The following is a 24,082-nucleotide window of genomic DNA, read 5'->3' as shown; positions in this document are numbered from 1 at the left end:
TTTCGTTTCCTACTGCCTGATTCAGGTTCTACTGTCGCGGCCGTTATCCAGTAAGGCCAGTGTCGTGCTAGAAACAGTTCAAACTACACTGCTGTCTTCCGAGATTACTCATTAGTTATTACTTAATTACCTACCTATGGTATGTTACTCATTTGGTATAATATTATCGACACACCGTCCTCACTCGCACGTACAAGTCGTGTGCTAAGAGAAGGAGGATGGTACATTGGTACGAGAGCTTAAAAAAAATAATTATAATAAATAATAATAGAATAACAATAACAATAATAACTGCACCATATAGATGACTTACGAGTATTATAATTCATATTTTACTATTTAGTGTACACCGTGTCGCTGTACTGTAATAACATTCTAATATAGTACGCACACTACTTATATTATGCCCGTCGGGTGGACGTCGTAACCGCCGCTGCCGCTGCCGCCGCCTAGGTCGTACGCTCACTCCTCGTACCCACCACTCGAGATTTCTATTTGGTTATAACTTTTCCGTCTCTTCTTCTGCTTTTCGTCTTCCCCGTAGTTCTACCCCACTTCGCCAACGACGACGCTGACGACCGTGTAGGCAGGCGCAGGTGGCACGGCGATGTACAGGTAGCCGTCCCGGTCGCCGGTCGGTCGTAGGTATATACCTACAGTAGTTTTTAAATTATTATTATTATTATCGTATACCTATGTACATGACGTATAAAGTTACGTGAACACCGCGATAGCGCACGCACGATCACATCGTTAGTGCCAGGAACCGACAACAGGTGACGCTACTATAGCGTCGTCGTTCGAAGGGCACCGACACCGTAGCCGCAGCCGCCGCCGACTCCCACTCAGCCACCGTACTCCCCCCACTGCACCGTACAGGTCGTCACCCGCGCACCTTGGCATCTGACGGCCACCGCCGTTGACGACGACACGACGGAACCAGTACCCAATACCAGCAGAGGCTGAGCGATCGGGTACCTGTTTCGTTAGTCTCTCGTCAGTATCAGTATTTATCCGTAACGACTAAATAGCAAGTACGTCTCGCCGTGTATGTACGCGCCCTGCGTGAGTGCGTCGTTATACAGTGCGTCCGCGTCCGTCCGCCCGTTCGTTCGTTCGCCGCATTTTTTCGGCGCGGATCGATGCGTTTTTTTATTCGACGGCGCGAATTACGATTTTTATTATTTATTAATCGTTTCACTCGATCCGGACGGTAGTCGTCGTTACGACGTGACGTATGCGTGCGCCAGTAGTGTTCCGTTTTCTATTTCCCGATAACAGCGGCTCCGCCGCCGCGTGTGGACACATCGGGTTTTCCGACGTCCGTCCTACTATCACGTAAGTGTAAATTCCAAAAGTCGACTTGTAATTATTATTATGACACAGGAATATCGCTGATTTTATATTTTTATCCATCATCCATGCGATAAGCAGGCAATGTGTACTTACCCGTGTTATCGCCGTCGTTACTGTCCGACGACATGCGCGTATTGTTACGTACCTTCCGGTTCGAAACGATTAAATATCGTTCTTTTTTAATCGTTGTCTAGCCACAGTTATCCGCGCGTTTCGTTCATAACGGCGGAAAACGTCCAAAAATATTCGCTAGTGGGTATGCCGTCGGTGCAGATAAATTCGATCTGTTGGGTGGTGGGGGTGGAAAAACCGTGGTGACAATATTTTCAAAACAGACGTAGGTACATTCAAATTAACAATTTTCAAAAATATCGTGGAGGACGTTCGAATGACCCACGACCACACTCCCTTCGCCATAAAGCAATGGTGTCGAGTGTTTAGAGTGTTTACTGTTTAGACGTCAGTGAGCACAACTCTGAACACCGTTGCCGCACATTGAACCTCGCATGGACCTTCGGAGGGAGATATCGCGGAGGCCCCGTCCTTGCAGAACCCGCGCGAATACGAACCGATGGTTGTTCCTGGATCCTATGACAATAAAATGTAAATTTTTACAATATTTCGTTAATTTTATGGATATCTTAAAAATTGCCGGTCTCGGACGGATGAGAACCCATAGGAATGTCGCTTTTTGTTGATTCTTTCTGTTCAATAACGGTGGCGCGGCGTATATAACTTGCTGTGGTTAGCCGGTATACAGGTAGCGGCCGACAATGTATTTTTGTAGTAAACACGACGATGATAAATGTTAGTAAAATATCTATTATGAAGTTTGATAAGATTATTTTACCGACGTGTGCAATATCACTATCTACTTTTATACCAATTATACGGATGTCGTCGGTTTGTGATTAAGTACGTGTTGTGAGCATTGGAGTATAATAGTAGCCACCGTTCTATTTGCGTGTCGGGAAACTTAGATCATTAGACGAATATTAAAAATCATTTCCCAGGTTGTGCCTCTTACACCTGTTAAATCGTAGATTGGAGAATGAATTCAGTGTCTCGACAATATGAAAATAATACATTATTTTTTATATTCAACTGGATCGGTATAACAAATTCTTTGATCCTTGTGTAACCTTTACTAGGTAGTTCGGTTACGTATTGGCAAGCGTTCTGGATCATAATTTTTCTCTTAAAAAGACCTTTTTAATTAGCATCTTACCATTATTGTCAAACCTTATTTACGTTTATGGTGGCATTTCGGAAGGTGAGGGGTAAAGAAGATGACGAAGGCGGTCGCGTCCGGTACGTGTTGTTTGTGTACAAACACTACAAACATCAAATGCGATCTTTATAGGTACTCTTTTCGACCCTTTCGTTCGTGGTCCGTCCACCCCCTCGATGGTCTTACAATCCCTCTGGACTCAATATTGCAACAACAACATTAACAATAATAATAAAATATCAGTCTCTCGTTTGTGTTGCGCTCATCCGTCTTGCATTATCCAAATCGCATTGTCCGACCTCAATTCGACAATCTGCAATGACGTGCATATTGTATCGGCGTGGTTGCCATCGACAGTCAAAAAGAAATAATATCATCGTCGCGGTATGCACAATGCAGTGCCACCGAAAACTATAACGAATGACGATTGTTGCCAGTCGTCGCAAAATGTTAACTCTATTCATTCATAGGTACTCGAATCGTGTTCTGTCCGATTATATTGATAACAATACGCCAATACGGTTTGGTATTTCACATTATTCACATTTTTTCGACCGCTGACATTTTTATGTATTTTTGAGGACGTTACGGCTCTGTCGTTTTTTAATATTTCGGGTGAATAACACTTTTAATGTCAAACTTACAGGTGAAAGATATCGTTCTTGCGTAGGTAATGTTCCTTTGTTATTTAACCGATATTTTTTACCTTTGTAGCGTTTTGAAATTTAATCGTACCTATTTAATATTCATGAGAAAATGTTTTGAAAATCAATATATTTTAAGTATATTTATGATAAATCAAGTCTTATGGTTAAAATACTGACGTTCCACACAATTCCATATTTTTATAGCATTGTATTTATATCGTGCATTTGGATTCGCTACGATTTAGCTATAGAACTCGTTACAATGTAATCGTTATCTATGTACAAATCAATATAATATCTCTTCATTGTTATTTTCTTGTACTTAAAGTATTTATAGCCGTCCGCCGGGAACGAGTTTTTGACTACGATATTTTGATTGTTGCATAAATATTATCATCGCTTACAAATCTGTACGCGCGACTACCGTGTACGCGTCGCTACACGTTTTACAATAATAAAATAATAATATAAATGCGTATATTCTTCGTAATCAATAATCGTCATTATAAAACCCAGCGCGTGCAATAATAATTGATGCGGCGGTGCCTGTGATAACTGATAACGACATGCATTTACTTGATGTTTACCAGACTTGGATTGTATACCTACGCGATTATCTGAATGAAACGCGATCGTCAAACATTTTTTTTGTTACAATATATCGAGTTCGGTAGACAGTTGAAAAAATTCTGTTTTTTTCCGCTTGCATTTTTATATTCTCGCACGTGATTTATACATGCCTATTGTATTTAAATGCCGCGTAGTCGGATCATCGGACTCGCATTCTCAGATTTGTGATTTCGGATAAAAAAAAATAATAAAAAAACGTTTGCCATTGCTTTCGTTCTTGTAGTATAATATGAACAGTAAACACGTTTGATGCGTACAAAATATATAGGCCAAGTTACCTTCTTAAATAACAAAATTATATTAGTATTAGTATATAAGTATCCTGTATAGCATAATATGCGAATCCATAGCCTGCTGTGCAGTTTATTATTGAGAGCTACGGTGGTTTGGTATACGTCTTATTCTTAATATAATAATATTAAGATCGGTAACCACCAACCCCAATATTATTTATTAGCTCGTAATTTATACAAGGTTCAGTTTTATACGAATTATATCAGTACATTATTCTACTAGTATGATCAGTACAGGTTTCAAATTAGAATAATATATGACATTTTAAGCACACTACAATATTTATTAGTTGAAATCTACCGCTTAAACATAAAAATAATAAAATAATTTTAATATTCAATGAATAGGTACGACGAATAAAAAATGATTTTTTAAATCTTAAACGTATTTTATTGTGTACAATATCGAATAATAATATATAATAACAATTTTTCCGTGTACACAGTATAGAAGAGCACTAGAGCCTCAGTGGTGTTCTAAGATTTAATAAAATATTTGTGCAATTTATTCTATTATAATTTATTACCAACTATTATGACTATTACATTTTAGTGGTTAAAATCTTAAAATATAATTTTCCTAGCGTTTAGTTATGTCGTAAAATTAACTTTATTTAGATATTCCTTCTGGTAAGGATTCATATTTTGTTAATTTATTTACTGCTTCGTTTATTTCTACACACATAAAAACCATCATTCTAATGCACAACTTTAAAAAAGTTTCTACTAATTTACCTATAATAATTCAAGTTATTGATGTACTTATGTTTAAACACATATGATACGCCGTAACTTACTATTGCTAAGTTAGCAATGCTAACAAAAGTGAACATTTTCTTACGTTTCAAACATGATGCTGTAGTCCCAAGGTCGGGTCGTAATGCCGCATAAACTATAAATACATTGATTAAATGGTGAGGGATTAAGGATTTAGCCTTTTTTTAAATAAACACCAATATGCGATCTTATATTCTTATAATATACATATATATTATAATGATCATCTGCTAATACTCAACAGTTTATGTAGGTATATAATATAATGCAACATACCTAATCTAATAGTATCGGATTACGTATACTCATGTAGGGATGAATCCAGAGCAAAGATCCATTACGAAGGTGATAATTCATTTAAATGTATGATGTATATGAAAAACAAATATTCGTAACTTGTACTTTCTTTAAATATAACATAACCACATAACTATTTAATCCATAACTATATTAATACGGCCAACTAAAATTAAGCCGCTGTTGTCCTGCTACGAGTGGCTGTTTTCTTCGTAAATAGTGGTTATCATGTTGCTGAAAATCCCAATGTTTACATGCATAGGTAATTGAGTTTACGATGCTAACTCAGTGATAAAATATTGTACAAACAAATAACATGTAATATGCATAACTAAGTGTGAATATTTAAATTTTAATAATAATTTGTGCTTACAATGTTCTTTAAATAAATATACGTGAGAAATAATATTGTGGAAACCCTGACAAAAAACAGCTTCTTGGAGCATAACAATCGCGGCTCATTTTTCGTTGGTAAGAGCACTCGTTAAGTTATCATTTTGAGACGCGCGGTATTATATAAATACAGTAAATAAGAAAATTAAAGACTATATTATATGGAATAGAACCCTTGCTCACTGTCTCCCTCCTGGATCCGTCGGTGAGCGTACTACTACTATTTATTAGTAAATAGATTGTTGTATTAGTTGTAGTTTTTTGTTTTTTTACTATATTGTATAGATTGTACATAATATAATGTGTATTATTAAAGCCATTGATTTTATGACTGTAGAACGACTTACTTAGAAACTGTAAAGTCTTCGATTATTTTTGTAAACTTACCTCTATAACACCAGTATACCGAGTTTTGAAAACGCTCGACGATCTCTCTTGAAACGAAAACGTCCTACGAATTACCCGTCCATTGTTTATTATAATATATTATATTATATAGAAGCCGGTTTGGTTTCGAAGTCAACTGCTTTGTTCACGTAACGAACGTACAATAATAAGAGTGACAAAGAACAAAAAAAATATATATACATCCTAAATAGAAGCGTTTGACTCGCGCGTTCAGTCGACTATACAATATAATATATAATTGTACCTAAATATAATAATAATACAATATTATAATGTATGTGCTTACAGAGAACAATGCGACTTACGTGAGGCGTGTGTTTCAGGCGATTAGCATAATGTCGAGCGGAAGCAGTGGCGCAAAGTCGGCTTCTGTCGGCGGCGAGGGCGTAAAGCCGGGCGTGGGATCGGCGTTCGTGCCGGTCATGCCGTCCAGCGGATCGTTCTACGGACACCCGTCGATCGCGTCGCTGCAACAGCCGTCGCCGTCGTCGGCCGACTTTTTCGCCGCGTCCATGATGGCTGACAAGCACAAGGCCCTCCACCAGCACCACCACCTGTCATCGCTCCAGCAGCAGCAGCAACAGCCGTCGCCGGGAATGTACGTGCCCAAACACAAATCACAGCAGCAACAGTCGCCGTCGGCCGCGGCTGCGGCAGCGGCAGCCGTTTCGCTGCTCCACCAGCAACAGCAGAACGAACTGATGGCCATGGCACTGGACAAGAACAAGGTGTTACAGGCGGTCATGCACCAGCGGGGCTATGCTCACCCATTCCTGCTCAACCCCGGCGGCCAGTACGGCACCCAGCCTCATTCGTCGCTATTCGGTGGTCCAGCCGCGGGCACCGGCCCTGGTTCGTTTGGCTCGGTAGCCGCGAGACCGCGTGCCTCGGCCGTGGGCGCGGGCGCGGCTGGCATCGGCCGGGCATCCCGACCGAAAAAACAGTTCATATGCCGGTTCTGCAATCGACAGTTCACCAAGAGCTACAACCTATTGATACACGAGCGGACGCACACGGACGAGAGACCGTACTCGTGTGACATTTGCAAAAAAGCGTTCAGGAGACAGGACCATTTGCGCGATCACAAGTAAATACCTAATTTATATCATACGTAGTCTTATCGTACATTTAACATTAGTTGTAGTAGGTTTTTACTGTAGGGAAGAGTATGGTTGATTTGGAATACGCGAATGTATGGCAGGGTTAATCACTAAGAACCTGGGTGGTCACCCATCTGGGGACTAGTGGCACGACCGGTGCTGGAATTCGAATCACGTCTTGCGATTGAAGCCAAACACCGCGCCATTTAAATCTATTGTTCGACTGTGTTAAAATATCAACTCAATGCAAATATCTTCTACTATTCTAGAAATTAGCTTTTGACAATATAGGTGTAATAATACTAAAGATAATACTATAAAGAAAACTTGAAGTGGATTAATAATTTTTATTTCCGCGTTCCTAAAAGTATGTAAATTATTAATAATATATTTAAACTAGGTTATTTAAAAACCAATCATGCTTAAAATTTTAATGAGTAAAAATCTGCAAAATATATTTTCACGTATCTACTAAAAGTTACATAATATTATGTTAACGATTCAATGTGATATTTAACTACATTTCTCTGGACTAAATTTATTTAACGAAGTCAGATATTGAAAAAAAAGTTGACAGAAGAATACATTCAATTCTTAGTCTTTATGAGTTGTAGCAATATTATTATAAGATGACTGCATAGAACAATATCCTTATTAAATCACGTACCTATTATTGTAATTTTTTTTTTTACATGAAAGAGAAAATTGCGTTTTATTTATAAAATATAGGATACATGGGACAAAATCTGAATTTCAGTTCCAACCTTGGGGTTTGGCTTTAAAAAGTAACGCTCTCACGCAACTCTTAAATACTAGGAGTTGCTCCTTCTCGAACAGTGCTTTTTGCGCTGTCTTGTTTGAAAATTTGTGCCCTGTACCCCCTCTCCCATCGGCCATCGCTAACAAAGGACGAATTATCAGAGTAAACACCCCATACCTATATGTGCATATAATGTAGTTTAGTGTCGTTTAAATAAAGAACACGAGCACGGATAAAATATACGACGAAATATGTATCCGATCGGTATTTTTTATTTCAGAAATTCCAACCTAACCTGTAGCAGGTATATGTATTGAATTTCGAGTTGTGATTTTTTTTTATACGTTATGCTTATGATCGTGTGCGATTTCGCTGAGAGCGAATGTACCTCGGTGGCGGCGGCAGCACGCGGCCTAGCAGGTATATAATATAGCAAAGTGATAATAAAATCGACCACCTTGATGCGGTGACAAATAATATCACTTGGTGATTCTCTGTGCGTAGGAAAAAAAACACAAAAACCGGTTCGTGTGTTAATTAAGAAATGTAGTAAAGGACCGACTGGTGTACACGTGTTGATGTGCGTGCATATGGCATCGATCGAAATAGGAGGATTGATAAAATAACGATGGGAATGATAAAAAGTTGAAAATATAGCAAATTTTAGTTCATCGTTCAATCCGATTGTTGCCATCTTTCGGAAAAGTTCGTTGTATGTATTTAGGTATATTAAATTATTATAATGACCAAAGTTAAGCCACATTCCTTTGCTGGGAGCAGGATGATTTGTGACTATACACGTTTAAATTGATTGCATATATTTCTAACTAATTATAAAGAATTTCTTTGAAGCAAACGCGTTTTGCAACAGTGTATATACCAAAAGGAACAATGAGAACACTCCTCATCGTATTTATACGCAAAATCTTAGACGTCGTGAAGGTCATATCAAGTATTTCAAAGTAAACATTTTTCAACTTTTCAGAAATTTCTTTTACTTCATTAATTTTGAGAAGTCCAATCCAGTACCGGATCTACAAATTATGCAACCCGGGGCACAACATAATATTAGCGCCCCTAAAAGTCACCAAATCATAAAAATGATGAGTTTAAAATTTGAAATTGGCGCCCCTCTATGATAAACGCCCGGGGCATGGGCCCTGGATCGCCCTCCCTAGATCCGGTACTGGTCCAATCATCAGTCCCACTAGATTTTTTCAGACTTCTGTAACCGTAGTTCCGTTTTTTTCAGAGGCCACTTTTACAGTATCTCAAAATTTTTATTCATCTATTATCTGAATCGAATTTTTATGTTGATTTGTTTTTTTAAATATTTTTTTTGGTTTCAATTTAAATCGATTCACTACGGTGAATCATCCATCTCTATTATATATAGAGTATAGGTATAGACAAGTTCATAAGTAAAGTTCAAAAACTGTCGCGCCGAGTTTATCACGCCATTGATCGGGTATCTACTATCCGAGTAGATTACATTATTTTTCGCATACTCTTGTTATAATATTTTACGCATGTTATAACACGATACGAATATAATATAATATAGGTAATACACGAACGACGGGTTTTAACTTTTAATTATTATCGGAGAGAACCTGCAGACGCGCACCGCAACCGTCTAGGCTACGATAGCTGCAGTGCATTCAAGTCTCGACCGTGGTGTATTATAATACTTATTATGTTCCTATTCCTATACATATATATATATATATATATATATATACGTAATATACCGTGGTCTGTCCGAACCAGGTGCGTGCAGTGCGGAACCGCATGCGATGTGATTATAATATACGTGGCGGTGGGTGTATAATGTATACATATATCGTGTAAGTAATATATAATATTATATTATGCTCGTGCAGGAGGAACGGGGAGAGGATGATCTGGTTTTATATACGCGACGGAATGCTGTACTTTCGGTGTATAATAATAATAATGATAATAATATTATTATTATTATTAACAACATTTATGCGCACACGAGCGTAATCGCTCTGCTATAAAATACGACTGACTAGGTATAGGTTATTATTATTCGCAAATGTATATAATTGGAGCGCGGTAATAAACGTTTCGTCAAAGGAAAAAACCTCACTTATATATCTCTCGTATAAGTATATCAAAATCGGATAATAAAATATATGGTCGCAGTGGTTTTAAACGAATTCAACCGATTTATATAATCCACTTATTAATATCGTATAAGTATTAAATATAAAGCTTTTTCCAGCGGACCTATTTTTGGAGACTGCAGTACTCGTTGTTCGCGATCTTAAAAGAAATAATTATATGATTAAAAATATACCTGTTTTCGTCGTGTATCCACCACTTTGTGATGATGATAGTTTTGTGGGGAGGGTTAAATTGCACCGAAACTGCAGAATTAGGAGTTATTTTTATCAAATTAATAAAAAAATTTTGTTATAAGTTTGACAATTTAAGTATAGAAAAAGCATGTATTAATTTTTTACTGTTCTATGAACTGGATACCGTGACCGTGTTATATTTAATGCGATTATTACGTAATGATTGTAGACTGTTTTATAATATATTTTTTATTTTTTTATTTAATTTATTTTTTTTATTTTTTTTATTCATCGTATATGATTTTTATTCGGCGTGTCGGCCGTCGGGTGTATGGTGGACATATAGCGGCAGCGCCGTCGTGTGTATGTGTTATACTGTTATGTATATACGTCACATGATGATAATAATAATAATTGTGGTAGTATTAATTTACGACGACAACCATCACGAGCCTAGGAGGTATAAAATATTTACTACGCCCGTCATGTATAAAACCAATGTGGCTGGGGGCCCCATGCTGGCCCGACACTCCTCGGCCGAATACTCTCCAGGTATACGTCTCGTGTATAAAATTATCGTATATAATATGCACTACGAATTTATATGTTATAAACACCTACTCCCACCCATTCTTGTGGTTTTCCTCTGTATTAATGTTTTTTTACTGTCCCTCCTATGATTTTCACGTTTCAGATTTATCATTATAACATCATTAATATTATATAAGACATATATAATATACGTATAAAAATGATGCACTCACGCGTATATGTAACCCGTTCATGGTGTGCCATGGTCTCATTCGCGTGATACGCACACCTCCGCCCTAACTAAGCGCTCGATCCTCTCTCGATAGATCCGGGTCTACAGTCTATATGCAATGCCTGCCGATTTAATTACCGAGATTTTTTTGCTGCATAATATTAGGTTATAATATATTATGCGGCTTTGTACGCGACCAAGCAGTGGGTATAAATGCATATTATATTTTATTACGCTGCACATGACTATGTGGTATAAATTATAATAATATTTTACGAGACCCGTAGCCCACTAATGGAGCTTACCTATATTATAAATCGTATATATAACCACCCGAGTCCGTTTTTAATTCCTCCCTAAACCCCTCGGTGCGCCACCCGGTCAATGGCCGTACACACACACTTACATTTTATATGTGGTAGTATATGATGTTATTATTAATTGTCGTTGACTTCACGGGGGATACAAGTCGTTTGGATATTCTATACACCACTTTATATAATATGATGTACTCCTAGGTAGTAGGTTGTGACGACGATCGTTTATCAATAAACCTGCACAAAAGTCACATTACTGCCGCTGTGATTTTGACGTGCATTAGTCCGCGCGTTGTTATTATTATTTTTTCTATATTACATTGTGCATCGCGTATTATGTTATATTATAATCTTTGTGTACGACGCAGCGACAATATAATGTGTAAAAACTAAAAACGAAAGAATATCACATAAAATTGATAGGTAGTTTAACGTTATACGACCATGGTGTTTTTAATGATTTTATTCTTTTCGTTTACGGAGATGAGATTTTCACATAAAACGTGGTGTTATATTGGGTTAGTTTCATAGCTTACCCGAAAGAATAAAATAATATACATAATAATATTATATATACTATTAACACGTGCATTTAAAATTAAAACAACACTCACTATCTCCCTCTCGTATGCATTTAAGAGCGAAAAGGTATTTATTTTTGTTGAAGACCTAAATATTGAATTTATATTGTCGTGAACTTCAAACAAAATATCTATTAAAATCTGACACTATATAGTATTTAACGGATGCAGGTCGGTGCCGGGTGTAGCGTTAAAGTCTCTGTATCATATCTATATTTTATTTTATATAGGTACTTAAATGTATGTACTTCTATTGTATTTTATTAATGTCTGGTTGTTTTTCTAATATACAAAATCACTCACCTCGTTATAATATTATAGTTGCAAACACCTTAGGCAACTCAGCTCCGTATAAACAAAATTATATTATCAAAAACGTTATTGCATTGTACCGATCTCGCTCGTCGATATTTATATTGGGCAACACACAACATATACTCTCGCGAGTACCCGTGACCGACAATCGCTGCAGTCTTAGCTCACAACTTATATGTTGTAAGTTATAACACGATCGCCACAGCATTCATGCATTATATTTATAGACTTAAGTGTAGGTACTACTAAAAGAGTAAAATATACGGTATGTGACATAAAACCATTTTTCGATTTCACGCTTCGATACAACAAAAATCTCAATAAAAACTGTCACGCTGTGTGTCACGAAAAGCCGTCGTCTCCCGTCGCCATTAGTTATATGTTATATTATAATTGTAATAATATGTGATATATAATAGGCACCTATATAAATGTATTACTGCGGTTATAATGATCAGTATATACAAGCAATATATAAGTGTAAAGTATACTTCCCTATATAATACGATGTGACGCGCGTGCTATCTGTCATAGTTTTTTCGTCTATATTTTAATAATGCATTTGTAGGGACCTAACCTATAAGTATCTCTCATATATTATGTTTACGATGTTTTTCCATTCTGTCCTCATCGTCATTATTATTATTATTATTATTTCGTGGGTCGCAAGAAGCCTCTGACACATTATTCACATTTCACGCGGCACGTCGCGGTTTATTATTCGTATATCTGACTAAAATCAGAAAACGTGATAAGACTCCGTGGAAAAACTCCTGTGCGCACGGCAGCGGTTTCGTGCACTCGGCGTGGTTCGCGTGACGTGCGCGCTCCTTCCACACGGTACGCCTGATGGTCTCTATCTGAATTCTGAACGCAGAGACCTTGCGCTTGAAACACGCACACGACGCGTATTATAATAGAAGTATAGGTATACTCGGCTTGCGGTGGCGAAAGATAATTTTAAACCGTTGCGGGCAGCAGCAGCAGCAGCTCACGTTTCCCCTCGCCGTCTCCTGTCTCAATTCCGGCGGCGGTCTAGACCCGTTCGTGATGCAGTGACACTGCAGTATGTGCGAGCGATCTCGATTTAAGAGAAGAAAAAAAATTGCAATGATAAAAACGCGTACATCGTGTGTAGGTATTTTATATATTTTTATAAAGCCGCATATGATATAATAAACGAATACGATACCGTGTTTGTGGTCGTGATGAAACCGCGTTGTCTTGGGGTATATACCCCGCAGTATTATGTATTTTCTTGTAGTAGAATAGAATCTTGTTCACGTTGTCATGCCACGCGTACCTATATATATACATAATATACGATAAATACTATTATTGTATACCTGCAGTATATTATAATACTCAGAGCTCGTAAGTTCATGCAGCACTACACACAAATTAGTTGAATATGTGTATGCGCGTCTGTGTATTATAATAATAAAAATGTTGAATAACAAGTATGCACCATAAAAATACTTAATATATGCTAAGTATTATGTAAAACTAAAATTTAATTTTTAATCATCGTGGTATCTTGTAACAGATTTTTATATCGCTTATGGCGGTAATTATTACTTAGCGAGACTGCATGCAGATTATAATATGGAAAAGCATAAAATCATGAGCTCTAGCTGATTATCATAAATTCATAATATACATCAGCCCAGGCGTGGAAATAAAATCGGATGAATACAAACATCCGATGTATTATGTATATAAAATTCACATATCATATACATTGAACGCATATATAGTCTGGACATGTGTATATTATATTCGGCAGCATGGCATGTGTAGGTATATATTATGCTGTTATAAATCAAATATCAATCATCGGTTTCAGCGGACGTGGATGGACATTGCAGTCGCGTGTTTTCTCGTCATCGTATTATAATATTATGTGCGCATACGCAATTTATTAATAATAATAAATAATAAATAATATAATACAATATTGTTGCGTTAGGTCGATCGACGATAGACGTGCAGCGGCGAATCAATCGTCGCCGGGTAAAGAAAATTATTCGTGTGACGAATCGTTTCGGTCATCGTGTGACGCGTATCGCTGCAGAGTGTTGCAGTATTGGTTATAGAACACCAGATACCTACCAGTATTATTTTATATATATATATCGCATATATATATAACGCGTACAATGTAATAATGCGTGGCGTAGGTACATTATGACATTATGTATACCGTATATAGGAGGATGTACATACGATAATATGACATTTTTTTTCCCACACCGTCGTCGCGTATTCACGTATTTCATGACCGTCTCCGTCCTAAACGCGCCCCCGTGCATACAAAGGTTTGACAGAAGCATTTGACCGGACCCGTAATGTCCGCTTGCACAATGGATATATCCACTATACGCTGCCCTTCGAGTGACAGTGACACTACATATATATATATTAATGTAAGGCGGTCTGTATGTGTAGCATATTATGTATATGTGATGGCGTGTTGTTACCTCTTCTCAGCGTGCATACCCGTCTCCTTTTCTCCATCGAAAAGACTTAATGCTCCTGCCAGCATGTGGCGGTGGCGACCGAGGCTTGTGTTTGTGTGCGCACTGTATACACACATATTTATATGTATAGATGTGTGTGTGTGCAGCGTGTGATCCGTATTGAAAAATGACTATAGAACTGGTCCGGTCGCGGACAAAACGTCGGGCCGGCCAACCCGATCGTTCCGAAACGTGTTTTTTTTAATATCTATATAATAGCGTCTATATAATTTATAATAATAAATAATAATCTTATATAGCAAAGATTTTTAAACTTGGACAGTTTGTATGTAATATGTATAGGTACTTATTTTGATTGAGTGTCAAATAGGCAAAATAAATGATATATTATTATTATGTTGTACGTCGAAATTCCGAAGACGGCTGTATAACTCTCAATCGTTTTTTGATTTATGATATACTATTACAAAAAGCTAATGCGGTGTACAAGAACCAATAACGTATATAATTGCCAGATTGAAAAAACAACGAACGCTAATTGTCTATACAACGTCCAAACGAGCATAGTGATTTGCCGAAAACAATCGCACATCATATACTTATACTGTGCTATTATACACTTGATTTTCCATAATAATATAGCAGCTGAAGATCCCGGTGATTATCACGAAATCTGCGCACTTGAAGTTTGGCGAGTGTCAGTAATATTTATCGTTTTTCGCCAAGAATATCGGCGACTGCGGTACTTTTGTTCCGCGTCACGCGGTTTGATTAATGGCTTACCCGCGATCGTTGTCCCGAAACTTTATCGTCGCTCGTACGTATCTAATAGGACTTCGACGTTCGTGTTATAACTACCTAGTACCTACACGTGATAATATTATTATAAAGTTAATACGTCCAGGCCTCGTGTGCGGCGATTACGCTGCTACAATCGCGAATCGGTGCCTTTGAATTTGAATTTTAAAATTGCCCAAATCGTGTTTTTTTTTCAGGAAATCAATTGATGTGTTTTTTGAGTTTAGGGACTCAACTTGGATACATCTGCTGCAGTTCATAATAATATAATTACAACCGTATTATATCCTCTTAAGTCTTAATACGGTCGTCCAAAAATATCGAAACCTGATATAAGTTGTCCGGTATACACTATTCTTTTTTTCTGGCATATAAATGATTAATTTATTTATTCGCGGGGAAGAGCGTGTGCACAAATATTTTTCGCTAGTCTCTGCGGTCTTCCGCGAGCGTAGGAAGTAGGCGCGTGTGTCCAACGCTCGTTATCGTTTCCGGTGCCTCGCAGTAACGTGTCTGAACGCCACGTAATTTCCTTCTCAAATTGAACTAAAATAAAAAGCGTTTTCCGTTCATACAATAGTACCTATATATTCAATACAGTGGCATTTTTCAAGTATTTGAACAATGAAACGAAATTGCATCTAGAAAGTTGTATTAATAACGCCATACAGTCATATACATAATACATATCTCTATTTAAATGTAAAATAAGTTTTTTTATTGACTGTTAATTTCAGAAATATCTGGATCGATTTAATTAGAAATCATGTCAAATAGATCTTAATTCCTTGTTGAGACACGAATGGTGTTTTATAAGCTTCTTTTTTCAACCCTTTTAGGTTGCTATTGTGTGGATCACAGTCTCATCCTAGGATTTCGTTTTAGCTCACAAAAATCAAATACATTTTGTTTAATAGGATTACCATTAGTTTTCGGAAATACAATTAAAAATAAAGATATATAGAAAGCTTATAGTTAAAAAATATACCAAGTGCTATATAGCCTATCCACAACAGCCAACAGGTTAATAATTGCTTATTTTGGTGTAGATATTTAGTTCACTAAGCGATATATATCCCTATTCCGATTTTTCCGTTAATTGAGATACAGACATACAGTTAACATTATTATAATATATAGTACAAGTCGTCTGCGCTTTAATAATAATAAACACTCTGTATGGCGATATTATGATATATTATGATAGTCAGGTATAATGATTGTATGGAAGTCGTGTCACCGCCGCCGCCAACGAGCGTATAATACGATGAGGAGCTTACGCGCAGATCGACGCCAGTGTGGGCATCATAAGACGTCGACGATGATTACGACGAATGCCATCCGAATCTTTTATTTAACATAAATATTAAATTACATTCACACACTATAAAAATTACCACAATTATTACAATACAATATACATAGTATCATCTTGCGCGTGGCTGTGAGCTGACGACTCGTCACGGCGACGACGACCACTGACTGCACCAGCCCCCGCACAGCCCGTCGACAGAGCGTGCATTGTATAATATACAGAGTGAGCATCACGACCGTCGCCTGCACGCGCGTAGAATATAGGCACATTATGATATAGCGTTTGGTACAATATACAATATTATAGTAATGTTTGGCCGAGTATGAAAGACGTACGTAAAGGATTTTTGTTATTTTTTTTACGACGCTTTTAGACTGTTCAAATACATTCGGCGTTATTTATAAATGCGCTTTAATGTAATTCCATCATATATTACGTATACATACCACCTATGTGCGTGTGCATACGAGTACGTATATATTATATTCACTAATGGTTTTTATATACATTTATTTTTTTCCGTCTGGCCTTCTTTGAATAACGTAAAGTCTCGCTGAGAGTATAATAATAATAATAATACATAGACAGACAGAGAACCGGTTTACCGTACCGCACGACCGTTTCCACCCACCATAGTCGCGCGTTCGTCATTAAAAGGCATTCCAAAAAGTCGGCAGACGAAAGATGTGTGGAAAAACATCAAACGACAAAGTTTTCGGGAACAGATAATGAGTGCACCTACTGGCGGTATACTTTTTCGGCCAGAAACCCGTGTATATTAAGAAGTATAGGGATACCACATTGGTAAATTTATTTCAAATGATATATACCGCAACCTCCATAAATTATAATCAGCGGATTCTAATGGGTATATAAAATTTAAACTGGTTTCCATATATTTTATATTATTTTTATATACGCGTGCGCAAACATGATATATCGTAGTATGACTGGTTTTTTACTTATAATATTATGTTGATTTTTTTTGTGATTTTTATTAATGAAGTCCACATCCGGTGCCAAGCACTTTACAATCTAATAGAGTTACCTTTACAGCGATACCTGCACGCGGATTTTCGACGATCCCAAAGCGAATAGTAATGTGTAATATATTTTTTTTGCCAAAACATTCGTGAAGATCGTTAATTGAGCGACTCGATACAAGTACGGATTTAGCACTAAGTGATGGGATATCGGTTCTGACTTTTTTGAACTGGTATTTTATATTGCACGTCTGTGCAAGATTTAACAAAATAATCATACCTAAATCTATTTGGCAGGTATACCTATCAATATTATATGACACGATGAACGGAAAACGTACGACTTACGAGTCGTAAAGAAAAAGAAAAAATAACTAGTTAAGTAGTAATAAACAACGTCAAATTTATGTACATCGACCGATTATGTTAATCCTCAAGTCCGAAGCTCGTGTATCTGCGCTTACTTTTATCGGATTATGGGGTAAAAATACGTGTTTATTATATCGTAGTAATTCGTTATACGTAAAATATAATAATATAACTCTATATTATATACGTATATAGAAACGCCACGCATACATTATTTTACACGCGTAATTTGACTACACGAATTTGACGGGAATCGCACAGCGTGGGGTTTTCGAAAAAATAATCCCCGAACCAGGGGTATGTGTGTGTGTGAGTGAGCGCGGGTTAAAAAACAAATTCCCTATTAATGTTATATTTTTTTACCGGCACATCGTACGTTCGGTCTCTGGCGCATAAAGACATTATATTGTTATATCTTATAATATAATATATACTCTCTCACACAAACAAACACACACACTATACAATATAATATAATAATAATATGTAATAACGCCGAGCGGAGGACCTCTTGCGCGGGAGAGATTAACAGTGAACAGATAATAATAAAATATATTATTATATGGTTAGTGAGAGAGAGAGACGGAGACTTGACTACGTTGCCGCCCGGCGCGCGCGTATCAGAACCGGTCTGTCCAGAGGCGATGGCGAGGTGGCAACGTGGCATTTTGGGCCTGGCCTCCGTTGCACGTTGGACAGAATGAGGTTGGTGTATATTTATATATATATACGTGTGTACGATATTACACGACTATAGTGACTATATATATATATATATATATAATATACACATCGCCGCCGCGAACGTACTCAATACACGCGTTTATAATATATTATTAATATAAGATATACATATACGACGACGGTAGAATACTGAAAGAGCAACGTATATATAGTATACCAACACTATGCGCGGACAAGATAAATTGAATTTCCAACGGTCCCGAAGCGAGTGCGGTGTGGCCGAGAAGGAGACGCGATGTTTCGGAATGAAAAGGCTTGTGCTGCAGTGTAGTGATTTCTCGTGGCCATGAAACGTTCGTCGTCATTATAAAATATCTTATGCCGCGCACCGCTGGCGTGTACGACACCCAATATTATACCACATAAATAATAAATAATATCAATAAAAATAACGATGTAACTTTATTACCTACGTTATTTTCTGTTTTGCCCATTACGACGTTTATTGTTACATATTATTATTATTTTACTCGCGGTTATTGGCGGTTTTCAGTTATCGGCCGCGGTCGTAGTCGCGGAAACGCCTTGAAAATTAGGGGCGTGCTAAGGGTGGAACATAAGAATATACGCTTTGGCGTTTTTCCCACTTCCTTCTGCAGGCGTCCGTCCGCCGATGACTACCTGCCATGTGCACCGCTGCAAGTCTTGGTTGCGGGGGCGGTGAGCGGACAGGTGGCTTGTACGACTACGCGCTGCTACTTTTACACCCACTATTCCGTCCCGATTTCGTAGCTACCGACGCTCCCGCCTCCGCCGTGATTGTTATTGTCTGTTCATTGTCGTGATCGCCCTCAATCCCCTCCCGCAACCCTTTCCACGCGAGTCAACGGAAACGTGTCGCGGTCCACGACCGTCAAGTCGTGACCGGACGAGAGACTATATACTAATTTCTTCACGTACATGTGCGCACCCAACTAACCAACGGCTGACAATTATTCGTTTAAACACTTCATATAATGAGTGAGTGTGTGTGTGTTTGTGTGTATGGAATGCGGGAACGCGTTTTTTCTGCAATACTATGATTAATATAATACAGTCTCTTGTGATCGATGATGAAAATATTAAGACGCATATAGCTCCTCCGCTCGTAGACGAAACGCAATATTATGGCGCAATGAATCAGCTCCCTACTGAATGTATAGATTTCGTTACGGTTCGTTAAGTGTTTTGTGTGCACCATAACTGAGCAATGGCGAGGGAAGAATATTGTATATTATTATATTATAAGAATAGGCTCATAATATCCTTTATATTTTAATATTGTTCGTATCACCTCGTCGCGGTCCGTGGCTGACGACAATATAATATTTTGTATAATTGACTACGCGCACAATATTTTACGCGTAACACGCAGTAATGAGCCCTTTATAACCTTGCCAGGCGCATACGACGTGGTAAACTAATCACAAACGTTGTTTTGTTGTTGTTCTAGGTACATTCATTCCAAGGAGAAACCGTTCAAGTGCACGGAATGTGGCAAGGGGTTCTGCCAGTCGCGCACCCTGGCCGTGCACAAGATACTACACCTGGAAGAGTCACCGCACAAGTGTCCGGTGTGCAAGCGCAGCTTCAACCAGCGCAGCAATCTCAAAACGCATCTTCTCACGCACACCGACCACAAGCCTTACGAGTGCTACTCGTGCAACAAGGTGTTTCGGCGGAACTGCGACCTGCGCCGGCACACGCTCACGCACGCTGTCGGCGACGCGCCGTCCACAGGTACGTTGGGTGGCGGAGGTGCGGCGTCCACGTCGCCCGCGGGTGCGGTTGCACCACGATTGGCTGCAGACGACGAAGACTATTGCGACGATGACGACGACGAGGATGAGGACGAATTGTGTTCGATGTTGCAAACGCCGTCCGGTCGGAGCCGCCGCCGTGGTCGTGACGGTGAAGACGACGAAGACTGCGGCGAGGATGTGGACGACGACGAAGACGTGGACGTAGACGAAGAGGACGCGGTTGCGGCCGCAGCCGGAGCCCCGTCAGAACCGTCGGCGCCAGTCGCTGCCGTCGCCTCCACATCCGCCTGTTCGTCAAGTGGTGCCGAAGCAGCTACAGCCGCAAAACAGGAATCGGCGTCGTCCGTGGACACGGGTTCTGCGACCGCGGCCGTGGCTGCCGCTGATGAGGAAGAAGAGGAGGAGGAGGACAACGGACAGATTTCGCTGTTCCGGCGGGCAGCCGTACCCAGGGCAGTTGTACACGAAACAAAGTGTCACGACGAATCGTCTGCGTATACTATGCGTCCGTCGTCCAGCTATCATCACCACCACAATCGTTACCAACAACAACAACAACAACAACAGCAGCCGCACAACCTTCACCAACCGCAACAACTCCATCTATTCCTACAACCGCCGCTCCTTCACCATCAACAAGTCCAGCAGCAGCAACAGCAGCATCACCACCACCACGCCATGTTGAACGTCAGGAGAGACTTGCACGACCGATCGACGAGAATGGTGATGCCGGTACCGTCACCACAAGCGTTGCCTTCGCCGCAGCCGCCCGCGTACCAATCGCTTTTCCAATCGTCGTCCGCCGCGCCTGCCGTCTCCGTGCCGCCGCCGACGCCGCAACAGCCGCCTGCTAATCAGAACAACGGACAGCCTGCCCCGCCCAAGCGCAAAGGGTTCAGCATCGACGAACTGATGAGTTAACGCGTGGCACGCGATCTTCGGCCCAATACGGCCGCGCACGATCGAATAGGACGAAATTCAATGTACATAATGTAGATTACGTTTTAGTTATATGTTATAAAGATTTCGATTTTACATATTGTTTACGTCACGTGAATCATTCGCAGTACCAGTGAAAGCATTTAAAACAAATGTCGGACGCTCGAGACCTGATCTCGGAGATTCGTGACAGTTTTTTTTTTTACAAGATTTAATATTTAAATCTTAAAACGAGATATTGCCGTCCAGGTTTTATTTATTATTTTTATTATTAAAATATATTAGTTACGCAAATCTAAATTATGGGTACATATAGAGTGTATGATATGTATTCTTTTACCATATATATTGTATAGTATTATATGTTATGTGCGAAATAAGTTTTATTTTTAGTTAAGTACGCGAAGAATGAAAATAATTTTAAATAAAATTGTTAACAAATTGTAGATAGCATATTTAATATTATAATTTTGTTTTAGTGATCTCAATACTTTATTATCCGACAACCCATTTCTACATTAGTTTTAAGTTCAAACGTGCAAATGTTCTATCGTTTTAGTATTTAAATTATTGTTTAGTGTGTACCTATACAATTATTATGTAATATTATATTTTACGCGTGTGTACGTTTTATTATTTGTATATTATGTATTACTATTACCTTTAGATATAGGTACTTACTTTTGTAAACAACTTTCATTATATAGACTGTTAAAGTTTAAGATTATTTTTGCATATTATATGGTTAAAATATTTAATATATTATTATGTTTTTTATTGATAGGAAGAATGTAACGTTTTTATTATTTATATTATAATGAGTTCCAAACTGTTCCGCGTTCGAATTAGTTAACGGAATCTGTTTTGATTGTTTTGCAATAAATAGATTTTTAAATATTTTTATTATTATATTAGACGATTTAGATTAATATGAAATTATTGTTTATGCTTAATTAAATGACGTTTATAAGAAATATATAATATAATAAACTAATTTTCCAAGATAAAAATACATTATGATTTGCGTAGGTGTATATTATACTACCTCCTCACGACTTTCGATAGTCACGTGCACTTGTGTCGGTCGCCTGCGATCTTTGCACGATGTTCGCCAAACTGCATGCAGGTAAAACACAGAAATCGGCCTGGTAATTAACATTCATTTGCCGTGTGAGCCGTATAAATCTTTCGGGCCGGGCAGTGACATTAAATTATGCAAAGCGCTGCGAGAATGTGCCGAGATTTGAATAATTAATCGTCTATAGCGCACATATAATGCAGTCTTAAAACCCTCTGCGCACAGAGGTCACGAGAATTATTATTATTATCATCATCATACCGCGTGTGTGATGTAGTGTGTATCGGATTAAAGTCTGTGGAAAAAAAATTAATATTCTCTCGCACGGGAGTGGCGGTGCGTGTGTAACACACCGAACCAGTTTATCCGTTCTAGTTGGGTGGGAGTCGTAAAAAAAAAAAAAAAGAGCGCGTTTTATTTTTTTCATTCTCCACGCTTTACAACACGATGTGATGGTGTTCGTCGAGGGCAAGTGCCGCGATTCTCTTAGTGTATATAATATTAATACATATGTACATATACCATATAAGGTAATATATATATATATAGGTACTCGTACCCCGGTCATAAAAATATACGTATAGGTACAATAACGATAATGATAATCGAATCTCGAGTCTCAGCATCCTTTTATGATTTTTTTTTTTTTTTTTTTTTTTAATCCAGTTTGGGACAATAAAATAGTCTGCGGGCCATGGACTATACTAATATAATACGTTGCGCGGCGTATAATAGTGATGTCCGCCGCCGTCGAGTCCTCTCGTGCAACGGAGAACACACGTCGTATAATTTGACGTCATATATAGATAGTGTAATAATTCGGTATATTAATAGTTTATATTTATTATATAAATTATAAACACGAGCAGAGGGATATATACGCGCAGAGACCTGGGGGTAGAAAACTCACAAGGGAGCTATATATATATATATACAGTAAACGAGGACGAGTCCGGGAAGACGTGCTGTGATTGATCCCGCCAAAGTTTTTGGGTATTTATTATTATTATTTTTTTTTTTAAACAATTTATCGACGGCAATAACGATCATAATAATAATCGATAAACCATCGTAACATATATAATATCATATCATGTGATGGATAGCGCGTGTTTTTACCTGCAATATAACATATAAATATATAGTGGCGGAGATCGATGTTCGACCGTCCTCCATACAGTCGCTCGAGGCCGTCGTCCGACGAGTATCGCTAAGACAATAACCACCCCCGTTATACCGGGGGTTAACATACAGGTATAATTCCCAACGGTATGGCGTCATCGTTTTTTCTTTTTCTTTTCAAAATCGGTACAACCGATGGGTCTGCTTTCCGTGAGATACTGCTCGTTATTATTATAAATATTATTGGGCTGTTTCTCGTTTGGCATTCGGCGTGAGAAGACCAACACGTTTTATGACATATTATGTATAGAGTACAT

At 38.3% G+C, this 24,082-nt stretch overlaps 1 protein-coding gene across 2 annotated transcripts; it reads left to right on the top strand.

The window, feature by feature from the left end:
- Positions 1 to 879: 879 nt before the first annotated feature.
- On the top strand, positions 880 to 22,325 carry LOC107165857 (uncharacterized). Of its 2 annotated transcripts, none has more exons than XM_015514275.2 (3): positions 880 to 1,338; positions 6,321 to 7,119; positions 20,317 to 22,325. In XM_015514275.2, exons 2-3 carry the CDS (start codon positions 6,368 to 6,370, stop codon positions 21,545 to 21,547), a joined length of 1,983 nt encoding a protein of 660 aa, XP_015369761.2. In that variant the 5' UTR covers positions 880 to 1,338; positions 6,321 to 6,367; the 3' UTR covers positions 21,548 to 22,325. The 2 variants fall into 2 exon arrangements, with proteins under 2 accessions (XP_015369761.2, XP_015369760.2); XM_015514274.2 differs by having other exon boundaries at positions 881 to 1,338; positions 6,356 to 7,119.
- Positions 22,326 to 24,082: the final 1,757 nt, after the last annotated feature.

Source organism: Diuraphis noxia, unplaced genomic scaffold, assembly GCF_037042655.1.
Source record: "Diuraphis noxia isolate RWA-SAM2 unplaced genomic scaffold, SU_Dnox_SAM2 contig0003, whole genome shotgun sequence".
NCBI classification, from domain to species: Eukaryota; Metazoa; Arthropoda; class Insecta; order Hemiptera; family Aphididae; genus Diuraphis; species Diuraphis noxia.
Note: the sequence above shows the minus strand (reverse complement) of the source record. Positions and strands in the feature narration are given on the sequence as shown.